Raw genomic sequence first — 21,280 nt, 5'->3', positions numbered from 1 at the left:
GTACCCAGAAATCCCTATCAACTAGCATTGAGATACCGATTTTTATATGATATGCACAATAGTAAGTCGTCACGTTTTGCAGTTCAAAGTGACATGGAGTTTGTACTTATACTCACAATGAAACCGTTCCCTCATAAAGCTTAAGTAAAAGTAGGGATTAATCTCAGTTCGGAGTCAACCGTAAAATAATGTTAACACTCGAGTAGCCGAATTTCACAATAGCCTGCCCCGACCAAACTCGATTATTAACAGACCGCCCAAAAATAACAGCAGCACTGTTGATTACAACTATAAACAACACTCGTTCACGCACATATCTGTTAAAAGGCAATGAACGTCGAGCATGATTCCCAGACCCGTGACCCAAAGATACACCCTTTGAACTCCTTCTTTGATGCACTGATAATGCCTTTGTTTTACCTAACAACATGCGTTATCATGTCTTCAAGAACACTCTAAGCCCCGTTCCAAACGGTTCAAGAAAAACCCTTTAGCACCCAAATAGATTTTAAGGAAACAACTAACTGATGAGTTGAAATTGTCTCAGCGAAGTCAGCCATACCCTGGTGCAAAAGAAGTGTATTTTGCGCCAAAGCTAGCCACTCATTAATCTTTGTAAATGCCAAATACTGCAAGATCAATGGCGTTTGCCACAGGCTTGATTGTTACAATAGACCAAAATGATCACTAGGCAAACGTAAATAAAGGAATCAATAGGATGCCTGTGTAAGCAAATCAAACACCGGCTTAAGGCTGTATAGCGCTGGCTAAACACGTGGCTCACAAGACGGGACTTGGACGTCACTCAGAGAGACGCTTGTGCTGATAGTCCTATCAAAGATTGGTCTGGTCATGTTAAACGCTTTGTTACTTTGCACAATCGTCTGGACAATATACACCACATTTGTAGTGCTTATCTTCAATTGGGTGAAGTAGAATGTGCGTGTTGGGAAGGATATGTGCTGTCGGTGTATATAATCTTTGTCATAGCTGAATAACTTTTCAATTATATCTTTTGTTCGGTGAAAGAGAATCAGATGTGCTAATCAATACTAGAACGGATGAAAGGCTGGGAAGTGTACGTGAGGGCAATGTTGAGATAGAGGCTGCAGGGATTTGGACGTGAGATGAAGCAAGGAGTGTTGGTTGGGGACGAGATGGTAGACTGGGATAAACATTCTTACTCCTTCTCCAACAGTACTGAATGCAACTCTCATATGGGTCCAGTGGAGGTCATACAACCGCACTGATTGCAAGTCTCATTTCGGTCCAAAAGAGTGGACTGTGAAGTGGAGATAACACGGGGTATTTAAATCGTATTCTAACACCTCTACAAACCCGTCATTTCTATCCGAAGTAGATAGCTGTGGAGTGGAGATAAATTGAAAGTATTTAAACATATGTTTTAATCCTTTCGATAAACGTTTGCTGTGAAAGTCCTCATTTCTGTTTGATGTAGATGAGTTGGAGATAAAACTAAGACATGTTTAAATCTTCTGCTTAAGAAAATCCAGATTTGTGCATGTCACCTCCTTTATTGTGGAGAAGAAGTTGACATCCATAAATCTGCCTTTTCTTATGCGCCCTGCCTCTAAATGACCTTCAAAGATGTAATCTTCTACGGTTCTAACTCCTTCTACAAGTGGCTGGTGTCCAACATGGTGGTCATTCTGTCCGAAGTGTATATACATTGAAAGTACATATACATCTTCAACTATCGTCCTTTTGCAAGTGAGTGTTGTTCATCTCGTTATTTCTGAAGTGTAGATGGTTGTCAGGGAAGATGAAATGAGAGTAAACATGCGTCTTCAGTCATTCCCTCTCAGTGGAATTCTATGTTAATATGGTTCCTGGCATACGTTGTCTAATATTCATGAAATGCGGAATCGTCCTCCCTGCTGATCCAGTTCAACACGACCTCATCTGGCAAACACGACCCCATCATGCGCAAATGGCCTTTACACCTCTACCGTCACCAACTGTGGTCAGTACTAGTTACGAGCAGCGTGTTTCGCAAACATGTATAAGCAACATATTTTGTACTCTTCACATATTTGATTGTCAATGATAAATTATGTAATACCTCTCAAGAAATTCGATTGAAAATAGCTTCCCTAAGGTATGTCTGAATGTTGCCGTTAATAGCTGAAAACGAAGTTCATTTTCACGACATGTTTGGCCCGGACACTTATAAGGTTGTATTATGTCGACAATTGTAGTGCGTGAATGAGGTTAGAGTTAGCAACATTCAAGACATATCAGGAAAGGGCTTCTATTTATGTGGGAACCCGGGGCTACAGAATGACAAGCGAACGCGTTCCCACTGCTCCATATTGTCAATTGTAATACTTTATCCGCATCCATTATTTGTTTCGATATGTGCTATCGATATATCGGAGATTCCATAGGTTATCGCAGCCAGGTATTACATCAAACATAATTAGACGCCTAGCAAACTCATTTGGACCAATGAGAATCAAGCATTCTTCACTGTGAACCTTGAGAAGTATATCTTTAATGGCTTGTTAACCTGAGTGAGGTCCTAGGAGTACAGTGAATATCTTCAGTGCTAAAGCTTGATTTCCTTAGTTGTGTTCACGCGTCAGTTTCAGCTTATGTTGGAAATGAAGCTATTGGACTCACTGGCGTCTTGTCGGCATCCAAGCAGGCCTCTAAATGTGAACGGGCATCGTTTCAGATTAATGTTCTCATTAAGGAGGTTATTATGGAGATTGGCCTCGTTCTGTTCTTGGTATTATAACATCAAGCTGTGCAGATTATGCCTTGCTTGCTTTAATTCATTATGATTACAGGCTGTGTTTGACTTTTTATTATTCTTATTATTTCATCAAAGGACGCGGGAGGAAACGTTTATTTTTCTTGGAATCTGTTTTTTCTACAACATTACCATGACAAAGCTGAGTGTGACTGGACTGCGAATATGAATCTGAAATCCCCCGCCAAGTGAAATATGTTATCTTTCTCAGAAAGAAGAGCAAATATTCTTTAAAACATGACGCCAATCGCTCTCGTATAAAGTACAGTCATGTTGGTAAGATTATGTCGTTGTTATCTACATAATTAATTGAATGATACTTCAATCCTTTTTCCAATTCCTCTTGGACGAGAAGCTTGAGGGTAATATCCCTATTTCCATTTCTAATCGTATAAAATGGTCGGTAATGAAATAGCCATTTATCAGTACCCTTGTTTGATCCTTGTCAAAGAATCCAGGCGTTTCTTACAGAATGATTCCATTAATTCAACTCACATCTACACAGATTTACATTACGCGTAGACATATCGGTGCTGTTACTTCGTATTAGTATAAACATTGTCTATACCAGCAAACACGTCTAGGGAATATTCATACACAATCGGTTTTAAATCATATTTAGTGTTGTGAGATGTCTCCACTTGCTCATTTATCTAGAAAGCGTGGAAGGGTCTGCCATCGTATCGAAAAAATGCTCAAAATTAAAGGTACGTTTCAGATTGAGAAGCGAAAATATTTTCTATGCCTCAAAATGTAATGTCAAAGTCTTAATTTTCATTTAAATACAAACACAGACGAACGCATACACGCACACACGTACACACGCACGCACTCCCAATCACAGCCACACCCGTCCGTTACCGCCATGGATTTTATTTGATTTGATGCAGCAGTATTCTGTGGTTGAAATAATTTCGGATACCCATTTATACCAACTTCAGAACTATTGTAAAATGATGCTACTGACACCAACTCAAAATCAGATCCATTTAGTTGCACGAATTATTCCAGAAAATCAACCGTCGCAGTGTATAATTCTTATGTTGTCTCCTCTCGGTAAAATCAAAATCTCATTAGTCCCCCGTTGAAATTGTAGGCGATCCTGGCCACCCAGAGGCACGTGATCACTTTACGCGGAGATATGCCTCCTTCTGCATACCTTATATTTCTTGCTTTGTAATTATATTTGGGCGTGTTATATTTGCTCATGCTGGTTTCATTCTGCCTTCCCTAACCGCCCCAGGCAGTGACTTTAACAGTGCCACTCCATTAAGGAAATTTCAGAAATATAAATGGAGTTTGAAAATCGAAAAAACGAGGTGTAGTTTAGCCAGGGATAGTAGATACATGAATTAGAAAGAAAATGAGATTTTAATTATTTACCGTAATGCTCTCTCTTTGGAATTATTTCTATCTTGGAGCGCAGTTAACAAGTGTTCTGTCTGACAGGAGTACTAGGAATCTCAGACGGGTCTGATCTCATCGCATATTATTGTTCATAAGACTGCAGAAGATGGTGTTTGGTAATTCCACACTTGGTTGCACCGTTACACTGTCGACAGCGTTTCCTTACCTGTTGCATCGAGAACGGGAATAATTGAAATTCAGCCACAACCACATATCCTGAAGGTCCTGCTAAGGTTCGTATTGTTTTGAAAGGTAGCGCTGACTGAAATTTATGCACAATTAGGCTTCTTCGAGTGGCATTTTAGAAGTCTGTAAGTACAATACAAAACAAACGTTTTGATTATAACTTCTTGTTGAATAAAAGAGCTTGTTATCCATGACGTTTGTTCTGCATAATATGATTTTCTGGTTTGACGAGGAATATTAAGTATGTCATTTGACTGGAGGTAACAAAAATAAGACGATAAATGTGATACATGAATGATACATAATCTGTTCAGTAAAATCCACACCACAGGGGATGATGGACTCTCAGGGATTATCTAACCAAAACTGACAAAGAAATCCATCCGTCTCCCTGTTGCGTATATCAAACCAAGACAAATATGGCCGTTCCCCTGTATGCTGCTGAATGTAACAAGTATTTTGAACCGAGGGTATGAGGTCGCTTTCAACTTCATTAGGGGTTTCATAGTGTTTGCCCAATACTGAGATACCATGTCATTCTTGCATCTGTGTACTGCATACCGTAAATAGGTCGGCTGGGTTACAACTGATCTTCAGCAGCTCAACTTGTCGTAAGAGGCCCCTGATGGAATCGGATGGTGATAATCACTGACTTAACTGTCACATATCATAGTATCTCTATAGTGTAGATCGATGTTCATGCTTTTGACCACAGGATTGCCTGTTCCAGACTTGATTATTTACAGTCCAAAGCCATACAGTTGGAATATTGGTCATTACCACGTTAAACACCATTCAACCAACTAACCATCGATCGAGTGAACCACTTCCCAAACCAGATCGGGGGCTTAACTGTGGTCAACACTGCGAAACCCATATCATATGGCATCTCTTTTTATATTCATGAACATCTCTGACATAAATGATGCATGCTTTTAGATTGCTCTGTGTTGGGCTTAGATCGACTCGAGGCTAATCTGTATTTGGAACTGTGGTATTTTTTTTCACTTGGAGCCAAAATACAGCACCACTCTTATCGTATAAAACTGCCGTCACAAGGGAGATCGAGTCCTTAGGCAAACCTTAGCAAACACAGATGCTGTTTTAAGACGTTCTAGGGTACAATGTGAAGTAACCTTTCTCCAAGGAGACAAGGGTATTTGGGTTTTTTTCAGAAATTGTAAATGAAATTATTACATATTGCCTTTGACACTTGTACAAGCACGAGGAAGAACATCAAGTTAAACCAACGCAGAATCTATCTCTCTGCCCCTGAATTATTTTCCGTTTCGCCAAGTCCATCCTGTCATACTTAAGCCCTAAATGAAGCAAGTTTAGATTTTCTCAGGTTCGAAATCTAACGCGGACTCCTCCTCAGTTCAAATGGGATTATTTGTTATTTATTTGTTACAACCAAAATAATATATATTCATAGACGATGGGTTAGTTCGCTGCGACCTTCGTTCGGAATGTTCTTCGAGCTAGGTTTTGTAATGTAGAAAAGACAGCACGGAAGGAGAAGTGAAGCGATTCAAGGACAACGAGGCAGACTAAGCATGACGTGCGTAAGTATCAGGGAGGACAAGACTGAATCTGTCTCACAGTCTCTGAATCACATCATTTTCATAACTGTCTTGCCCACTCTGCACAACTGCGTCCTATATGGAGTAAGTCTAGACTACCTCAGCTTCTGACAATCCAATCACTTTCAAATTATTATTTGTTTATTAGTTGCTACCCAGTATATACAGACTGAACGTGAGTCTAACATATGGACTGTGTCCCACATCTGTTCCTAGCGATCTACGGCATATTTATACAAGGAATTGTTGTGTTGTGAGCATAGTAACTGACATTTGACACTCAGCACATTTAGAAAACATATGTTTGAAAAATGCATCCAGATGTTCTTCCACTACGTTGTGTAGACGGCAGAAGCTGGTCCTCCCGTGCAACATTATTTGCGTTAGCGAACAGCCATTTTCAGAGAGAACGGCGTGGATGCACAAGCTTTATGTTCGTTCTTCCCCTTTATGAGTGCACGCAATTCCCCTGGATATTTTTCACTAATGGAACCCTATCGCACATGCCTGCTATCAAAATGCGCTGTCAAATATCGCCGTTTTTACATATGCAAGTAGAGTTTGCGGCTCCATAAAGGCTTTCTAGCCCTGGTTCTACGGATTATCTACTTGATACAGTGGAACTCAGTTAATCAGGACATTATCATTCTGACATCCTCTCGAATATAGATATAACGTCTCGCATACGCTTATGTAAGAGAGGTGTGGCGGGAGGGGGTGGGGGGAGTGCGAGAAAAGGTGGCGATAAGAGGACGGAGAGAGGACAGAGAGAAGTGAGGGGAGGGCGAGACCGGGGAGCAAGAGAGGGAGGAGTGGAGAGGAACGAGAGAGGGAGAAATAGCACGAGAACAGAGAGAGAAGCGAGAGGGCGGGAGGAGAAAGTTACAGAGATGGGAGAGCGGGGAAAAGGGAGAGAGGGAGAGGAGCGAGAGAGTGAAAGAAAGAGATTGGAGCATGAGTGGACAGAGAGAAGCGAGAGAGTGGAGGAAGAGAGCGAGGGTCAAGAGAGATAGATAGATAGATAGATAGAGAGAGAGAGAGAGAGAGAGAGAGAGAGAGATACCTTCACTACACCCTTCGTCTTCCATCCTGCTCAGCTAAATTACGAGTGATACACACTTGCGATCCTTGCCCTGGTGATCGATCTCTTTGACCAGAATAACGAACGAATGCTCCAGATAGTCACACGTGACTCTTTAGTGCAGAGCAAATTTGCAATTCAAGCTGGAAGTGGTCGAACGGTCCAAGAGGGTGTTAACAGTCAGAGGAATACGACAGCATTCATCCCAACCCCAACAATCCAAATATTGGCTGTAAAGGGTGACGTGCCCTCGCATTGCGCGAAAACTTGATGCTAACATTACTACTCAAACTTACTGTTTTCTTAGCTGAATATGTACATGGAAGGAGTATTTCAGTGTGATGGTTTACTGGATAACATGATGACAGAAGGAGAAGTGATAACAATCCCTCTTCCTTTGTCAGCGTTAGGACATCTTCAACGATCTGAAAAAAATTAATTGAGCTTGGACATGTTCCCCTAGTTCTTATATACTATTTATATTACAAAGTCGTTATCTTTACAAAGATTCGTAACGCATGATGTTTGTGGTAAAAGCATGTGGTCACCGAACTGTATACGTTTAACATTAGAGTGTGAGCTTTTAGCAATATTCCCACACCAGTAATAGACTTCACACATTGCACCCATGGGGGCTTTTCATTTGAGACAAAAAAATCAATATGTATTGCATGGAAATATATACACGTGTGACACGCATTCTTTTGTGCATTTTGACAGGTTATTCGTGCCTCGATCACCATTTCACTAATATTAGCCTCAGGTTTATAGAAACAGAAATAAGCCAATGATAATTCAGGCGCACTGATATTGTGTTGTTATTCCACCAATTACCCTGTAGCTGACAAGAACAATCTAATTATGAATACCCCTAATCTATTGATAGTTTTAATTAACGTGGTCCGACATCAAGTCAAGATGTCATCTCACGGCATATAGTGAACCCATTAACGTAAGGCAGATAATGTTATTACCTTGGCTCCTACAGTCAGGCAAAATGACATGCCAATTTCTTATTTTGTTCTCTGACAATTCAGGCTTTTTTGTTGGAGGGCTTCAATCAAGCTAATCTAAAATGTTCCCTGATACAAAGTCGGACTCGGTATCCACAATGCGGGACTTGTTTTTAATGGTTGATGTGGAGCACAAGTTCATATATCCAGGGCAGCGTAGCGCAGTTCTATTGTATACCTTGTATGCATCTCTGACAGTCTTCTTTCCAAATGAGCGAATTGCAAGTAAACTGATTCTTCTTATTTGTTTTGATATGTATGCGTTTAACGCCTTACCCAGCAATATTCCAGATATATTGTGGAGATCTGTAAATAATCCAGCCTCAGTCAAACAATCCAGTGATTGACGGCATGGGCATCTATCAGTTGGGATATGATGACGTGTGTCAACTATGTTAGCAAGCCTGCCCTTTCGATCCCTTATTTCGCCTCTTGTGACACGCATGGATTGCTAAAGACCACTTCTAACTGGGTCTTCACGGGTCTATTTACTTATTGCAATCAGCAAAAGCTGAGTTATGAAGCGAATGAGTCCAGTGTACTTGTCAAAACAGCATGAAGATTTAGTACAAACCTTCTCGAAGATGATTTAATTATCAGATCACAAGTTTCAATGGCAGGAGAGCAAAAGATTTGTCAATAATGTTCGATTTGAGCCAAAACTTAGAAGCGATGAGACGAAAGACGGATGTTCCTCGAATCATCTTGTCATTTCTTCATTTGCAGTCCTCATCAAGCAGTGTGTTCTCTTTGGCCGCCCAAGTAAAGTGTAATATGATTTTGTTTCAGGATACCACACGTCCAGCGCATGTCCAGAACCGAATCAACTGGTCAATGATGTTCAGAAATGTCTTGCGAATATGATGACGTTCGTCAACGCAGAAAACGACGACAGGAGGTCAAAATGCCCGTAAGTGTTTCTGTGTGTAAGGTTATACTGTTTGGTGAGGGATGGTGTAGAGACAGCAGGATTAATGTCTTAATGAGATTTTATGAATGTCATCTTCTTTATGATGAGGACCAAGACTGATGAAGGAGTATGTTTGTACTCAGAAACACCGTTTTCTTCAGAATGAAGAAGTGGACATGCATAAATCTTGTTGAGAGTCTCGTTGGAAGGATGTGGCTTGCCTTGAAACAGATTGCTTGCAACCTGTGTAGTGTGAACCTATTGTTAAAGGATGTTGTGTCACATGTGGTGTGGGTGTTCTGTGAAGTGTGCTGTGTCACAGGTCGGGTGTTGTGGAGTATGCTGTGTCACATGTAGAGTGGGGTATGTTGTGTCACAGTTGGTGTGGGTAGTATGCGGTATGTTGTGTAAAATGTAACATGGGGTTATGTTGTGTCACCGGTAGTATGGGGTATGTTGTGTAACCGGTATGGCGGGCTACGTCGTCCTCACTTGCAGTGTGGGTAGTTTGGGGTATGTTGTGTCACAGCTGATATGGAGTATGTATGTGTGGGTGTGTCACGGGTAGTGTGGATGGTGTGGGTATGTTTTGTCACATGTAGTGTTAGTGTTGTGGGTATGTTGTGTCACACAAACCACACTACCCTGACACAACATACCCACCCCACCTGTGACACAGCATACCCACAACACTAACACTACATATGACACAGGTGGTGTGGGGTTTGTTGTGTCAGATGTAGTGTGGGTATTGTGAAGTATGTAGAGTCACATGTAAAGTCAGATATGTTGTGACAGACGTAATGTGGGGTATATTGTGTCACATGTAGTGTGGTTTATCTTGTATTACGGGTAGTGTGGGGTATGTTGTCTCACAGATGGCGTGGGGTATGTTGTATCACGGGTAGTGTTAGTGATGTGGAGTATGTTGTGTCACATGCAATGTGGGTTATGTTGTGTCACAGATGGTGTGGGGTATGTTGTGCCACGGGTAGTGTGGGTGGTATGGGGTATATGTTGTGTCACATGTAGTGTTGGTGTTGTGGGTAGGTTGTGTCACCGGTGGTGTGGGGTAAGTTGTGTCATGGGTCGTGTGGTTATTCTGGGGTAGTCGTGTCACCACTTACGGTTGAGATATGAGAAATCTTTCTTGTTTTGTCTGCCTCCCACCAACAGTTAACTGCATATGCATCCCGCACCGAGAGTACACTCACTGTCCTGGTTATTGACGCTATAGTGTAATCGTCTGTCCATCCTCTGTTGGGTGTAATCATTTGGGCACCTCAAGGTGCTCGGAGTTCTTAAAACACATTATTTTTGTGCTTATATGAACATCCGAAATTACATCACCAGCGCTGGATCTCACCGTGGGCGGCGAAAAAAGTCGGCTGCAACTGTTGGTATCAGATGACTCAAACAAAAAAGCCCTTTACACAATTAGAGCTAGCACGCAAATATTCTATTACGGTTGAGAAAAGGTACAGACTTGTTTCATAATTCCAGATCAGGAAATTTATTCATTAATTGCATTCGTAGCCATATTTTATTCCTAATGTGTTACAGACTTGAAGGGCTGCCCCGTCCTAGTTGGCACGAGGGTGTTCTTCCCCATGAATGTTTGGTTCATATTCTCATTTCCACATACAGAAGGCATATTTAGAAAGAAAACACCATTAGTAATTAAATTCATATATTATTTTTCCTGAAATCGAGAAAGCATGGCAAATCGGAGAATCTCTTCACATTACCAGTTTTATTGCTTTTTCTTTTTCCCTTTGTTGATGTGCTGAAGCGTTTCCATTCGTTACACGGTCCTCAGTCATGCAGGCCAAAACCTATTTTCACATTATGCAGCAATAACACTCCTCAAGGGTCAACTGGCGCCAGAAAAAATGTTTTGATTTTCTACAGAACGGATTGCATGATGAAGGTTTCCGATGATAAATAGCAGAGGGAGGATAGGCAATATTCCGCATGAGTCAAAGTTAACCAACAGGTTAATGGCTGGACGTCAATATATGTTGAGGTGTGTTGATACAAGTTCCATAAGACCCGTGTGAGGGGAACTAAGTGGAGAAAACTTAGGAAAATGTGAACGCTGTGAAAAGTACCTTGTACTGATCACCACCCATTTTCATCAGTATTTGTGTATTTTTATTCTAAAACCGAGAGGAACGTCTGCTTTATTTTATTTCATATTCACTATAATATTCGGCGCATGACGACATGTTTTTGGGTTTCATAGGCTCAAAGGTTTCACTGGTGTTTCAGCCTTGACGGTTTCACAGTTTTACAGGGCGCCACCAAACGTGAATACCGTTCCTCAGTTTTCTTCTTACACTTGTCATTCTGTGAATACCATAGCCATGACACCCGCTTTCCTTCACTGAAAGCTACGATCATGCTTTGTGCCACTTTGTTACATCACCCTGTAGGATCAACAAGAACTCTTTATATAACGCAGATCAGATCAGATCAAAGATAATACATCAGATCTCTTTACATAAGACACCATCAGATAACAATGTGAGAGTCGACCTAGTGTAGTTTCCCGACAAAGGCATCAGTTTCTCAGTAATCAATATTCAATCCTTCCCATATGTCTCTGATACACCCCGGAGGAAACGCAAAACATCAACCTTCAAAACACTGGAAGAAAGTTCCGCAGTTAACATTTAAAAAGACACACGCAACTATTGACAAAACACTAGAAACCACCGGTATCCATTATCTTCAGCGTGTTTGGATAAATATCCGTTTTCATTAAACCGGCGTTTGTAGCCTTTGTCCTATTGACGTTTGACCGTGTGATCCGCTGCGACTTGGGTATATTGTAGGGACGCAGTTCATGATCAATAACGGGACGGTGCCACCATCTCGGTAAATGAAAGAGGAAGAATGTCATGTTTTTAAACGAAGTCAATAGCTTGTGATGAAGTTTTAAGGACGCCGTCAAGCAGATTGACAGCTTCAAGACAGCTTTCAACAGCAGTTGGTCTTTGCCAAGTTACACTATTGAGGAGGCACAGGCGTTGCTATTGTAGCATGTCCAGCTATCGAGGATAATGCTAGATTAGACATCAGATCAATTAATAACAATGCTATAATTGAATGTTACAAAATTTCACCCAAATGCAGCATCGTCTCTGGGGAAACATCAAACGTTCATGATATTTAATGATATTAAAATCTACTATTATCAAAATGCGAATCAAACCGCAAACCGCTAGAAGCATTAATACTTTAGAAGTTGTTACCTTTTAGGCTGATTCTCTGAAATGAACATATTTTACAGGAACAACATTTTTCTAAGAGACCTTCATTCCGGGGTAAGCTAGACTTGCCACACATTTTGGATTTGTATTATCCTTTCCACAGCCATTTTCCACTTCTCATCAAACGAAAATTCATTCTGAAGATAGTCAAGACATAAGTATCGATCTGGAATTATGTAAAGTGTTCATGTAATGGGTACCCGGAAGCACACGTAAAGGTCGAGGTCATTCACGTTAGTGAAAACTTGCGATATGCACCACAAAACGGCCATAACTGATATCAAGATCTGATAAATATGCAGATGAGGTCACCTAAGTCAGTGAGAGTGAAAACATCGGCAATATTTCAGCCATATCGTGAACGGATCACCCATGAGGTCACCTAACGGTAACAACTTGGGGTCATCGCCAGCCATATTAATGATCACTAATTGACCACATAGCTGTTCCTCGATGTGTAAGTGATTATGTAAAGAGCTATAGCTACTAGCTTTCTGGCTGTTTGTCACCATGCCATACTATGCATGGGACGCATCATTCAGACATATTGACATATTTTTACGGATCTACTGTCACTGTGTTTTACCTCAGGAATGAAATTACATGATAAGCAGGTATGGAGACCGTGTGCCTCAAGTCGTAAGTTTTGTGTAATATGAAAAAGATATGTAGTTCAGAGGGGTTTAATGAAAACAATGTTTGGTACACTGTGCGCTCAAACCCTTTTTCACTCTACACGACTTTCACTGATTGGTGTCTTGTGCAAGTGTCATTCTGTGGACGCCCCATGTCTCATCATTCACGCACACGCACACGCACACGCACACGCACACGCACACGCGCACGCACACGCACACCCACACACAGAGCGAGAGAGAGGAAGAGAGAGAGAAGACGGACAAAAGTCACACACACATTTCTACAGCTACCAGTGTGCTACAAGCAGCGCAACCCTTATTCCCGTACTCACGCTAAAACTTTCTGTCACGTACAAATCCGTTGTTTACAACAATTCACATCAATGCATGCACTCTGGTATAGAACAAAGCCACGGAAATCCCATATATACGTTAAGACAGTGATTGTTCTCGTAAACACAAAGCACGTCACCTATGCGGTATTAAACCCAGTTAGTCGGAGCTGGTAATGGACTCGGTTTTAGGCTGCTGCAGTGACACAGACTCTGTACCCTAAAAAGGCGTCATGGCGTCTCAGGTCAGTAGTATATAGTTCAATAGCCTCCCAGACTAATATCCTCTGACTGGGTAAGACTACCACTTGGGATGGGAAGCTTGGCTGGCTGGCCCTTTGATGACAGAATGTTGTGTTTGGTTCTCCAGAAATCTGAAGGAAGGCATCGACTGCGTGGACGACATCTTGGAGGCCTGCAAGGACAACCCTGCCCTCCAGGGACAGTACAAAATGTTGAAGGAGAGGATGGCACAGAGTCGGAAGGATTTCGGAGTATACTGTGAGTATACACAGGGTTGGGTGTTTGATGAGTAGCTGAAGTATGCCTGTTGGTAATGAGGAGTGAGTGGGTTTAGTTTTACGCCGCACTCAGCATCAACTGTACATATTCGAGTCAGGACCAACTATCTAGTGATCAACAGCATGAGCATCGACCTACGTAATTGGGATACGATGACATGTTCAACTAAGGAAAGCACTCAGCGCCATTTTCTCGCCTCTTACGACAAGCATGGTCCACTGAAGATTAATTCTAACCCGGATCTTCACGGGTATTGGTAATGAGGAATTATCGTCTCTTACGTAACAATGTAGGGAGACAAAAAGAATGAGTTAGTGGGTTATTAATTCCAGACGGACGATTGTAAAACTGTAAAACTAATTGTTTGCAGCGTGACTGAAATTCGATTCTGATGCACACTGAGAAATTTATATTATTCAATGTCAGTTGAGAAATAATCCCAGAAATGTGACATTGTAGTGGCATAAAATTAAAATGGTTTTCATAGAAAAATCAACACCAAGCTGCAATAGAAACGAATTGGTTTCTCGTCAAATCGTCAAAACCATATATATTCACATCCACCATAGGAACATAATATTCTTTATAATATTCTAATATTCTAGAATAATAATTCTGTTAAATTTAGTGTCAGGATATCCAATCTTTCGACAGTCTGAAGTATAATTAGGTTGTTCATCAAAGGAATATCAAGTGGTCGGTCTCTTACATCGTGTTCGTAATTTCATCTGTTTTGGTGTCATTACAACATCTCCACTTAAGTTGGATTCACAATACACAGACCTTATAACGATACACAAGATAATAGCGATTAAAGATGAGCGCTGTATGTTATCAAGAATGAGCTTTGACATCAGCATCAAGTCAATGAATAGACATATGTCTGCAGTGTTCTACTTTTTACCAAATCAATATCACTTTACTGTAAAAGAGGAAAACTGTTTCAATCTATAGAGAACTCGAGGGTTACAACGACCCTTGGTCAAGCTGCATCTTCATCAAATTAGCCTGAACAGATCACGCTCCCCTGGGAACACCATTTGTCGATCTGACACAGAATCAAGGAGAGAATTAACCGCTGCTGTACTTCAGCTGACCACTCCATCTTTGGAAACTGAGTGTTTTCATTTGTCCACACCATGAACTTGATTAACTCTGAAGGAATGTAGTGAGTTGGCCAGTGCATACATATGAAGAAAGCAGAACTGCAGTAACTGTGACATATGTTTACTCAATACCCGTGATAGAATATTTCTGTGAGAATAGTTTTATGTAAACAGTCACACCTTTCCTTGTGATGTTACAAGAAGAACAATGGGAAGATTACACTACACAACTTATACTACCCATCAGAAGTATTGACTCAATTTAAGCACTCACTATACCTTGTGTGTGTGTGTGTGTGTGTGTGTGTGTGTGTGTGTGTGTGTGTGTGTGTGTGTGTGTGTGTGTGTGTGTGCGTGCGTGCATGTTTGTGTGGGGGTCGGGTTGTGTGGGTGTGGGTGTGTATATGGCTACATCGTACATGAAGTTTTTCACTAACTTAGGCAACCAACTGCAAAACGTATGCAGATGGCTATGGTGCATGTGAACAGCTATGTATATATCCTGAGGGGGAAAATACAGTGGATCACATGGTCGGGCAAGTGTTCCCTTATTTTTTAAAAGGGTTCCTTTCTTTCGTATCTCATAGCTTGTGAGGAAAAGTGGAAAAATAAGGGAACACTTGAGCTTTCATGTGATCCTCTTTTTTGCCCGCTGTATATGTTTCGATCATATCAGGATGTGTTAATATCCGCGAAGTCATCAGTATACAGTTGTAGTTATACAGTTGTAGTTGGTAAATAATCGAGTCTGGATCAGATAGTGCAGTGATCATCTGAATTTATTTATTTCAGGTGGCAGCGCTGTTGGAGTCGCCTCAAGTATGTTGCTGATAGTTTTCGCTTGTTTATCGTCACTGTGGTTTAGCAACACCCATATGTGAACAGTGCCTGACAAAACAGCATCTCTTTCCTGTTGAATGCCTTAACCACCAAATCTTCAGGGATAAGACGGTCCAATCACCCGCCATGTTCGCACAGGAAGATTTGTCTTCCACTTCGCCTGAATGCTTTGGCTTCTATCGCAATGTCCCGGTGTGAGATATGTCGTAACTCACTCCAGGGCAATGCTCAAATGATATCTTACTGACATCTTTGCTTAACTTTGTCACGCATTTCATTGCACCAACTTTCATCTTATTTGTTCTGACCCATAGATTTACACAATGGATCCTGTTTTCTTTCTCTTGAGTTTGAGTTTTTCAGGAGGCTCAATGGTTTAGGTTTTGTTACTGTGCAGCATTATGCCGTTAGGTTTATATCCCGCACTTTTATTTGGGTAGTCAAAACCTGACCTGTGTTCGGGTGTTTTCCCTACATGGGAAAAGTGTATTTTATACGCAACTTTGAGTTTCGCTGCCTTGTTCATCTGACACGTCAAAGCTGGACATGGTCCATGTGAAATGACACGGACATTGGAGAGTTGTGACGCCCTATGCAAACCAAGTGTATGTTGGCATCCAAACCATAGAATTAACTCCATTCTTGCACAGAAGTGCATAACCATATGTTCAATAACATTTATGTCAAAAGTGTAAACAATATTTATGTGCATGTCTGTCTTATATTGGTGAAGTGTTACGACCGCAGAGATTGATTAAAAACCAACATGAATGTTAGGTAAAGTTCAACTGAGTCGAATGCCAATCCATAAAGATGGCGGGTAAAGAGCAAGGGTGTCGTGCTTGATGAAAGACCAAACTTGTAATTTCTGACACAACTTCCTCCACAAAATGAATGCTGAAAGTATTGCCGGAGTACAGTATTCTTCGTAATGAAAGAATCAAATACTCAAGAGACTATGCACAATGTCTTGTTATGATCACGAACTGATGTACGCCTCTCAGTCATGTGACAAAACCTTGAAGGCGTGACCCGCTAGACAGAATAGATATACTGAAGGGGGAAAAACGGATCATACGAAAGGACAAGTGTCCCTATACTTCTTCCAAGGTTTCGCCACAAGCTTTTCATCGCATTGTTTGTGAAGAAACCTGGGAAAAAATAACGGAACACTTGTGCTTTCATGTGATCCCATATTTTTTTCCTTCAGTATGTGTGTGCTAGGGTAGATATAAAGATATGTCTCATGTCTGTCTTCATCAGTTCCTTATACAACTTCAAGCACGTACAGGAAGCATTACTAGGGGTGTTTTACGGAAACCAAGGACATTTAAATGTTGGGTGTTTAGGACTATCATCTAATATCGATAGTTCCATGCATGCCAAAATGGTCGCCAAAGTTAATACAGTAATAATACAAGGATTGTGGGTGGGGTGCATGAAAAAGCATAATTCTGATTTTCTTTAAAGGAACTTGTCAGTCATTACCAAGGTGGGCTGGGGGTTCTTGACATTTTGTAACATGTATTTTTTGTTCTTTAAGGACAAGTGACTAGGGATCTGTTTCACGTCAATTTGAGGGAAAAGACAAAATATTATAAAATCACCCACCTATTAAAAACTGACCAGTCCCTTTGTTCTGTAAGCAATGAGATTTCATTGCAAGACTAACGTTTCGGTCAAACCTATCCTTATGTTATGGTTTGACTATGATGTGAATCATGTTACCTTTTATACAACCGTGTACTATAGCCTGTAGATGTTACGTCATCGTTTCAACTCGCAAGTGATAATTGTCTTCCAAGTGTTCAATGAGTTTCTTTATACAATGTCAGTGTATATGTGTGTTCCAATAAAGACCTTTAATATTCGTAATCTAGCTTTTATCTTTGCAAGCTGATGCTAATGTGTTGTTGCATAAGCTGAGCGAATATGACCTGATGTTTGATCTAACAATATGACCTTATCCTTATCCTTATCCTTATCCTTATGGATCCGCTTTCGACCCATTGTCCACCCACTGTCCACTATTATGACCACTGTCTTGTCGGTTGAGACGCTTTATGTTTGCGATTATATTTCAAAAGGTGATCAGAAAATGAATGAAAGTGTCACTAATATTAAATGATTGTCTCACTTTGTGGATTAAAGTTTTTATATTTTGACAAACTAGACATTTCTCAGAATTACCTTCGACTCATATTATCACGGATGTGTATGTATTACATATGTATACATGCTTATACATGTATGCAGGATTATGTTGAATAGTTGATTGACAAGAATCCAACCTTGATTGCATACATATGACCACTCTGTTGCCATGGTCTCATAGGCATAACAAGGAAATTACATAACAATGTAATCTGATTCCATTTTGAATGATTGCCTTCCTTGCAAATTCACATCTGGGCACAATAGCACTTCAAAGGTGTATGAGGATGTCGCGGTGACCAAACATAACTCTCCACGTCCCGCGTGTCTGCAGGCAGAGATTCTACGTTTAGCTGGTTTAGAACTCATTTTACGTTGTACGTATCACACATTCTTTTCATTCTAAGCATTGAAAAACATAAACATCATCTGGAAGTAGATTCGAGACATCCTTTCAGCGCTAAGGACAGTGGATGAAGAATCACGACCAGCAGGGTCGACCTGATTCTCTATCCAATTACCCTAAAGGGTAGTCCCAATGGGATGATCCTTCCAACAACCTGCCCTTGACCCAAAGATCCAAATTGAGTGACTGCTTCCCTCAGCAGACTCATCTATCTGCCAAAACTTAATTGGCTCCGTTTTGTGAGCCGTACATCATTTCCCATCCCGTGAGTGGGTCAGGAAAATGCTTTGAAGTATTTCAGTGCATCTTGATAACTAGTTTTGGCCTTAGTATTCTGAGCGAGACTAGACACAACGCTCTCTACTCTTCCTCGTTCACGTGTGGGCATCCATGTCGCAGATTCAGCTCTGTCACATCTTTAAGACAAATCGAGCCTTAGAGTTGACTCATGGAACATCGATATAATTATCCCCCAGAACAAAACTGCACATGACTCGTCAGGTTTTTTTTCGATACTTACGTGGATGTTACTGATTATTCTAGCAAAGATCGTCGTGACACATCAGATTTCTTCTTTCAAGGCAAGACTTTTTCGTACCTTAATCACGTTAATGATCACGTAATGTGATCGCATTTGTATCTCCTTCGATAGCCACGTTCTTATTTCATCAATATTCAATGTCACTTTTCTTTGTCTGGTTTGCCCAAAGTAGGACAATGCCAGGTAAAACCAAGAGCACGGAAATCTAAACATGAAACATACTTGGGAGAAATAATTATAAGATTTCCTGTACGAGTGACATTATTCAGAACACACATACACAGATCAGACAGGCAACGATAAGCACTGAATACATGTATTGATATCTAACTGAAGCCATATTTTTGTTGCAGGCGGAAGTTCCTCAAGTATGTTCCTGATTGGTTTCGCTTGTTTATGGTCACTGTGGTTAAGACGCATCCATATGTGAACAGTGCCGACAAAAACAGCTTCCTTTCCCTGTTGAATGCCTTAACCACCAAACCTTCAGGGATAAGACTGTCCAATATTTTCCATCTTTTCGTCAAAGGTCTAACCTTCCATTTCACATGAATACATCATATAACCTTTATATCATCATATTTCATGCCAGGTGTTTCATTCTTGTATTGCTAAACTGGTTAGACAAACGACCATGTTAAGGTGTTCATGGGTAGGTAGAGCTTCATTTATTTGGGGCAGTGACCTACATGCACATTTTCACATGGACAACAAATGTATACAGAAATATACACACGTACATCAATATTCATAATCTATTGTATGTCTGTGTACTACGATAACACTGTATTTGACTGAGTTAAAATGATTGTGAAAATGTGTCAAATAAATCCTTCAAATGTGTCAAATAAATCCAGCTATTTACATTCCTCCATGTCATAAGACATGTAAGAAGGAGCACCATAACTGGATTAACTGTGAAATAATTTCTCGTTAAGATACACTACGAACGCCATGATCTGTGCAGAAGTCATTAGTGTTGAAGAATATAGAATGAGTTACATGTGGAACAACCACTGAGGTAATTCTGTACACGTGGACTCGTGGATATTATATCGTATGAGATGCTGACTATGCATTAATGTCTTGTAAAGTGAGAGTGTTCGCTCTTGTCCAACATTTCTAGATACTTATATACCAATATGTGATGTGGTTAAATTGTGCGTGGATGGTCATATTGTATACCGTAGTCAGCATTTTTGCAGCTTCATATTTGTACAGGAACAGTAGCTTGCTGAAAATGAAGAAAATCTGAGAACATATGGAAAGTATTTTTCATTGCAATGTTAATATGTGCACACCTCGATGTTATATGTTGATGTATATTGCTTACCTTTTATACAACCATGTATCATTTCTGTTAGGTCGATAATTGTCTTCCAGTTGTTATATGTGATTCTGTAAACAATGTTAGCACATATGTCTGTTCCAATAAAGATCATTAATGTTCGTAAACCATGTCATTGTTTGCAAATTGTTATGATTTTCTTTATGCTAAAACTGACAATTCATAGAGGACATTTCTATATATGGTCCTGATGTGAGAATTCAAACCAGAGTGAACTTGGTATAAAATGACGTTCACGTGGAATTCAGGCTGTAGTGTCGAAGACAGATGTCGGTATTGTACAGATGACGTGCGTGACTGATTCCTACTGCAGGGCCGAAAACAGACTTCGGTACCGTATAGAAGACGTGCGTGACTGATTCCTTCTACAGGGCCGTACAAAGAAGTCATTATTGTATAGATGACGTGCGTGACTGATTCCTGTCACAGGTTCGAAGACAGATGTCGGTATTGTATAGATGACGTGCGTGACTGATTCCTTCTACAGGGCCGTACAAGGAAGTTGGTATTGTATAGATGACGTGCGCGACTGATTCCTACTGCAGGGCCGTAGAAAGAAGCCGGGGAAGACAGAACTTGACACATGTCGCATGTCAGTTTCATTGTCGAACAGAATGGGTTAGTAAGTAGGGTGCAAAAATCACGCGAGTAACATGGTAACCCAGCATTTCAGCAGCCGAAAACGAGGACGATAAAGTACTTTAATATAATTTACTAAGGACAGCAATTTAAACGCAGTGAATGAGTTCAGTTCAACGCGGCTGTAAGCAATATGCCAGTAATATCATGGCAAGGGACACCGGTGAGTGATTCATGCTACAAAGGCGTTGACAATTTGAGTGAAGGAGTTGTGCCACATCTGTATTCTACATCACCCTTTACAGAGGTTGTTTATGTCACGAACAAGTTTAAACGTGCCCGAAACAATGCTGTTAAGAGCATGTGGTTCTCTAAACGATGACATTTAAAACTCTTTAGAATCTTTTTCACCAAACGCATTCAGTTTTCATCATCCGCTTGCACTGAAGACACAGAAAAACGAGATCGACAAACAACTCACATCTAGAGTTTCAGGAGACAAGTCATACACGCATTTGACAGAAACGATAACCGTGTTAAACATATCTCGTATACCACTGAAGTTGAAAACATTCAATCCATA

General features: G+C 40.6%; 1 protein-coding gene across 1 annotated transcript in view; it reads left to right on the top strand.

Annotated features, from left to right (window-relative positions):
- Window positions 1-20,228, top strand: part of LOC137281849 (uncharacterized) — a 32,438-nt gene extending 12,210 nt beyond the window's left edge. The window contains exons 2-5 of the mRNA XM_067813494.1: window positions 8,836-8,956; window positions 13,572-13,702; window positions 15,622-15,648; window positions 19,124-20,228. Coding sequence (XP_067669595.1) covers window positions 8,836-8,956; window positions 13,572-13,702; window positions 15,622-15,648; window positions 19,124-19,200 — 356 coding nt within the window. The 3' untranslated portion in view covers window positions 19,201-20,228. The remainder of the gene's footprint in view (window positions 1-8,835; window positions 8,957-13,571; window positions 13,703-15,621; window positions 15,649-19,123) is intronic.
- Window positions 20,229-21,280: the final 1,052 nt, after the last annotated feature.

Source organism: Haliotis asinina, chromosome 4 (assembly GCF_037392515.1).
Source record: "Haliotis asinina isolate JCU_RB_2024 chromosome 4, JCU_Hal_asi_v2, whole genome shotgun sequence".
NCBI classification, from domain to species: Eukaryota; Metazoa; Mollusca; class Gastropoda; order Lepetellida; family Haliotidae; genus Haliotis; species Haliotis asinina.
The sequence above is the reverse complement of the archived record's forward strand: the minus strand, read 5'-3'. Positions and strand labels throughout refer to the sequence as shown.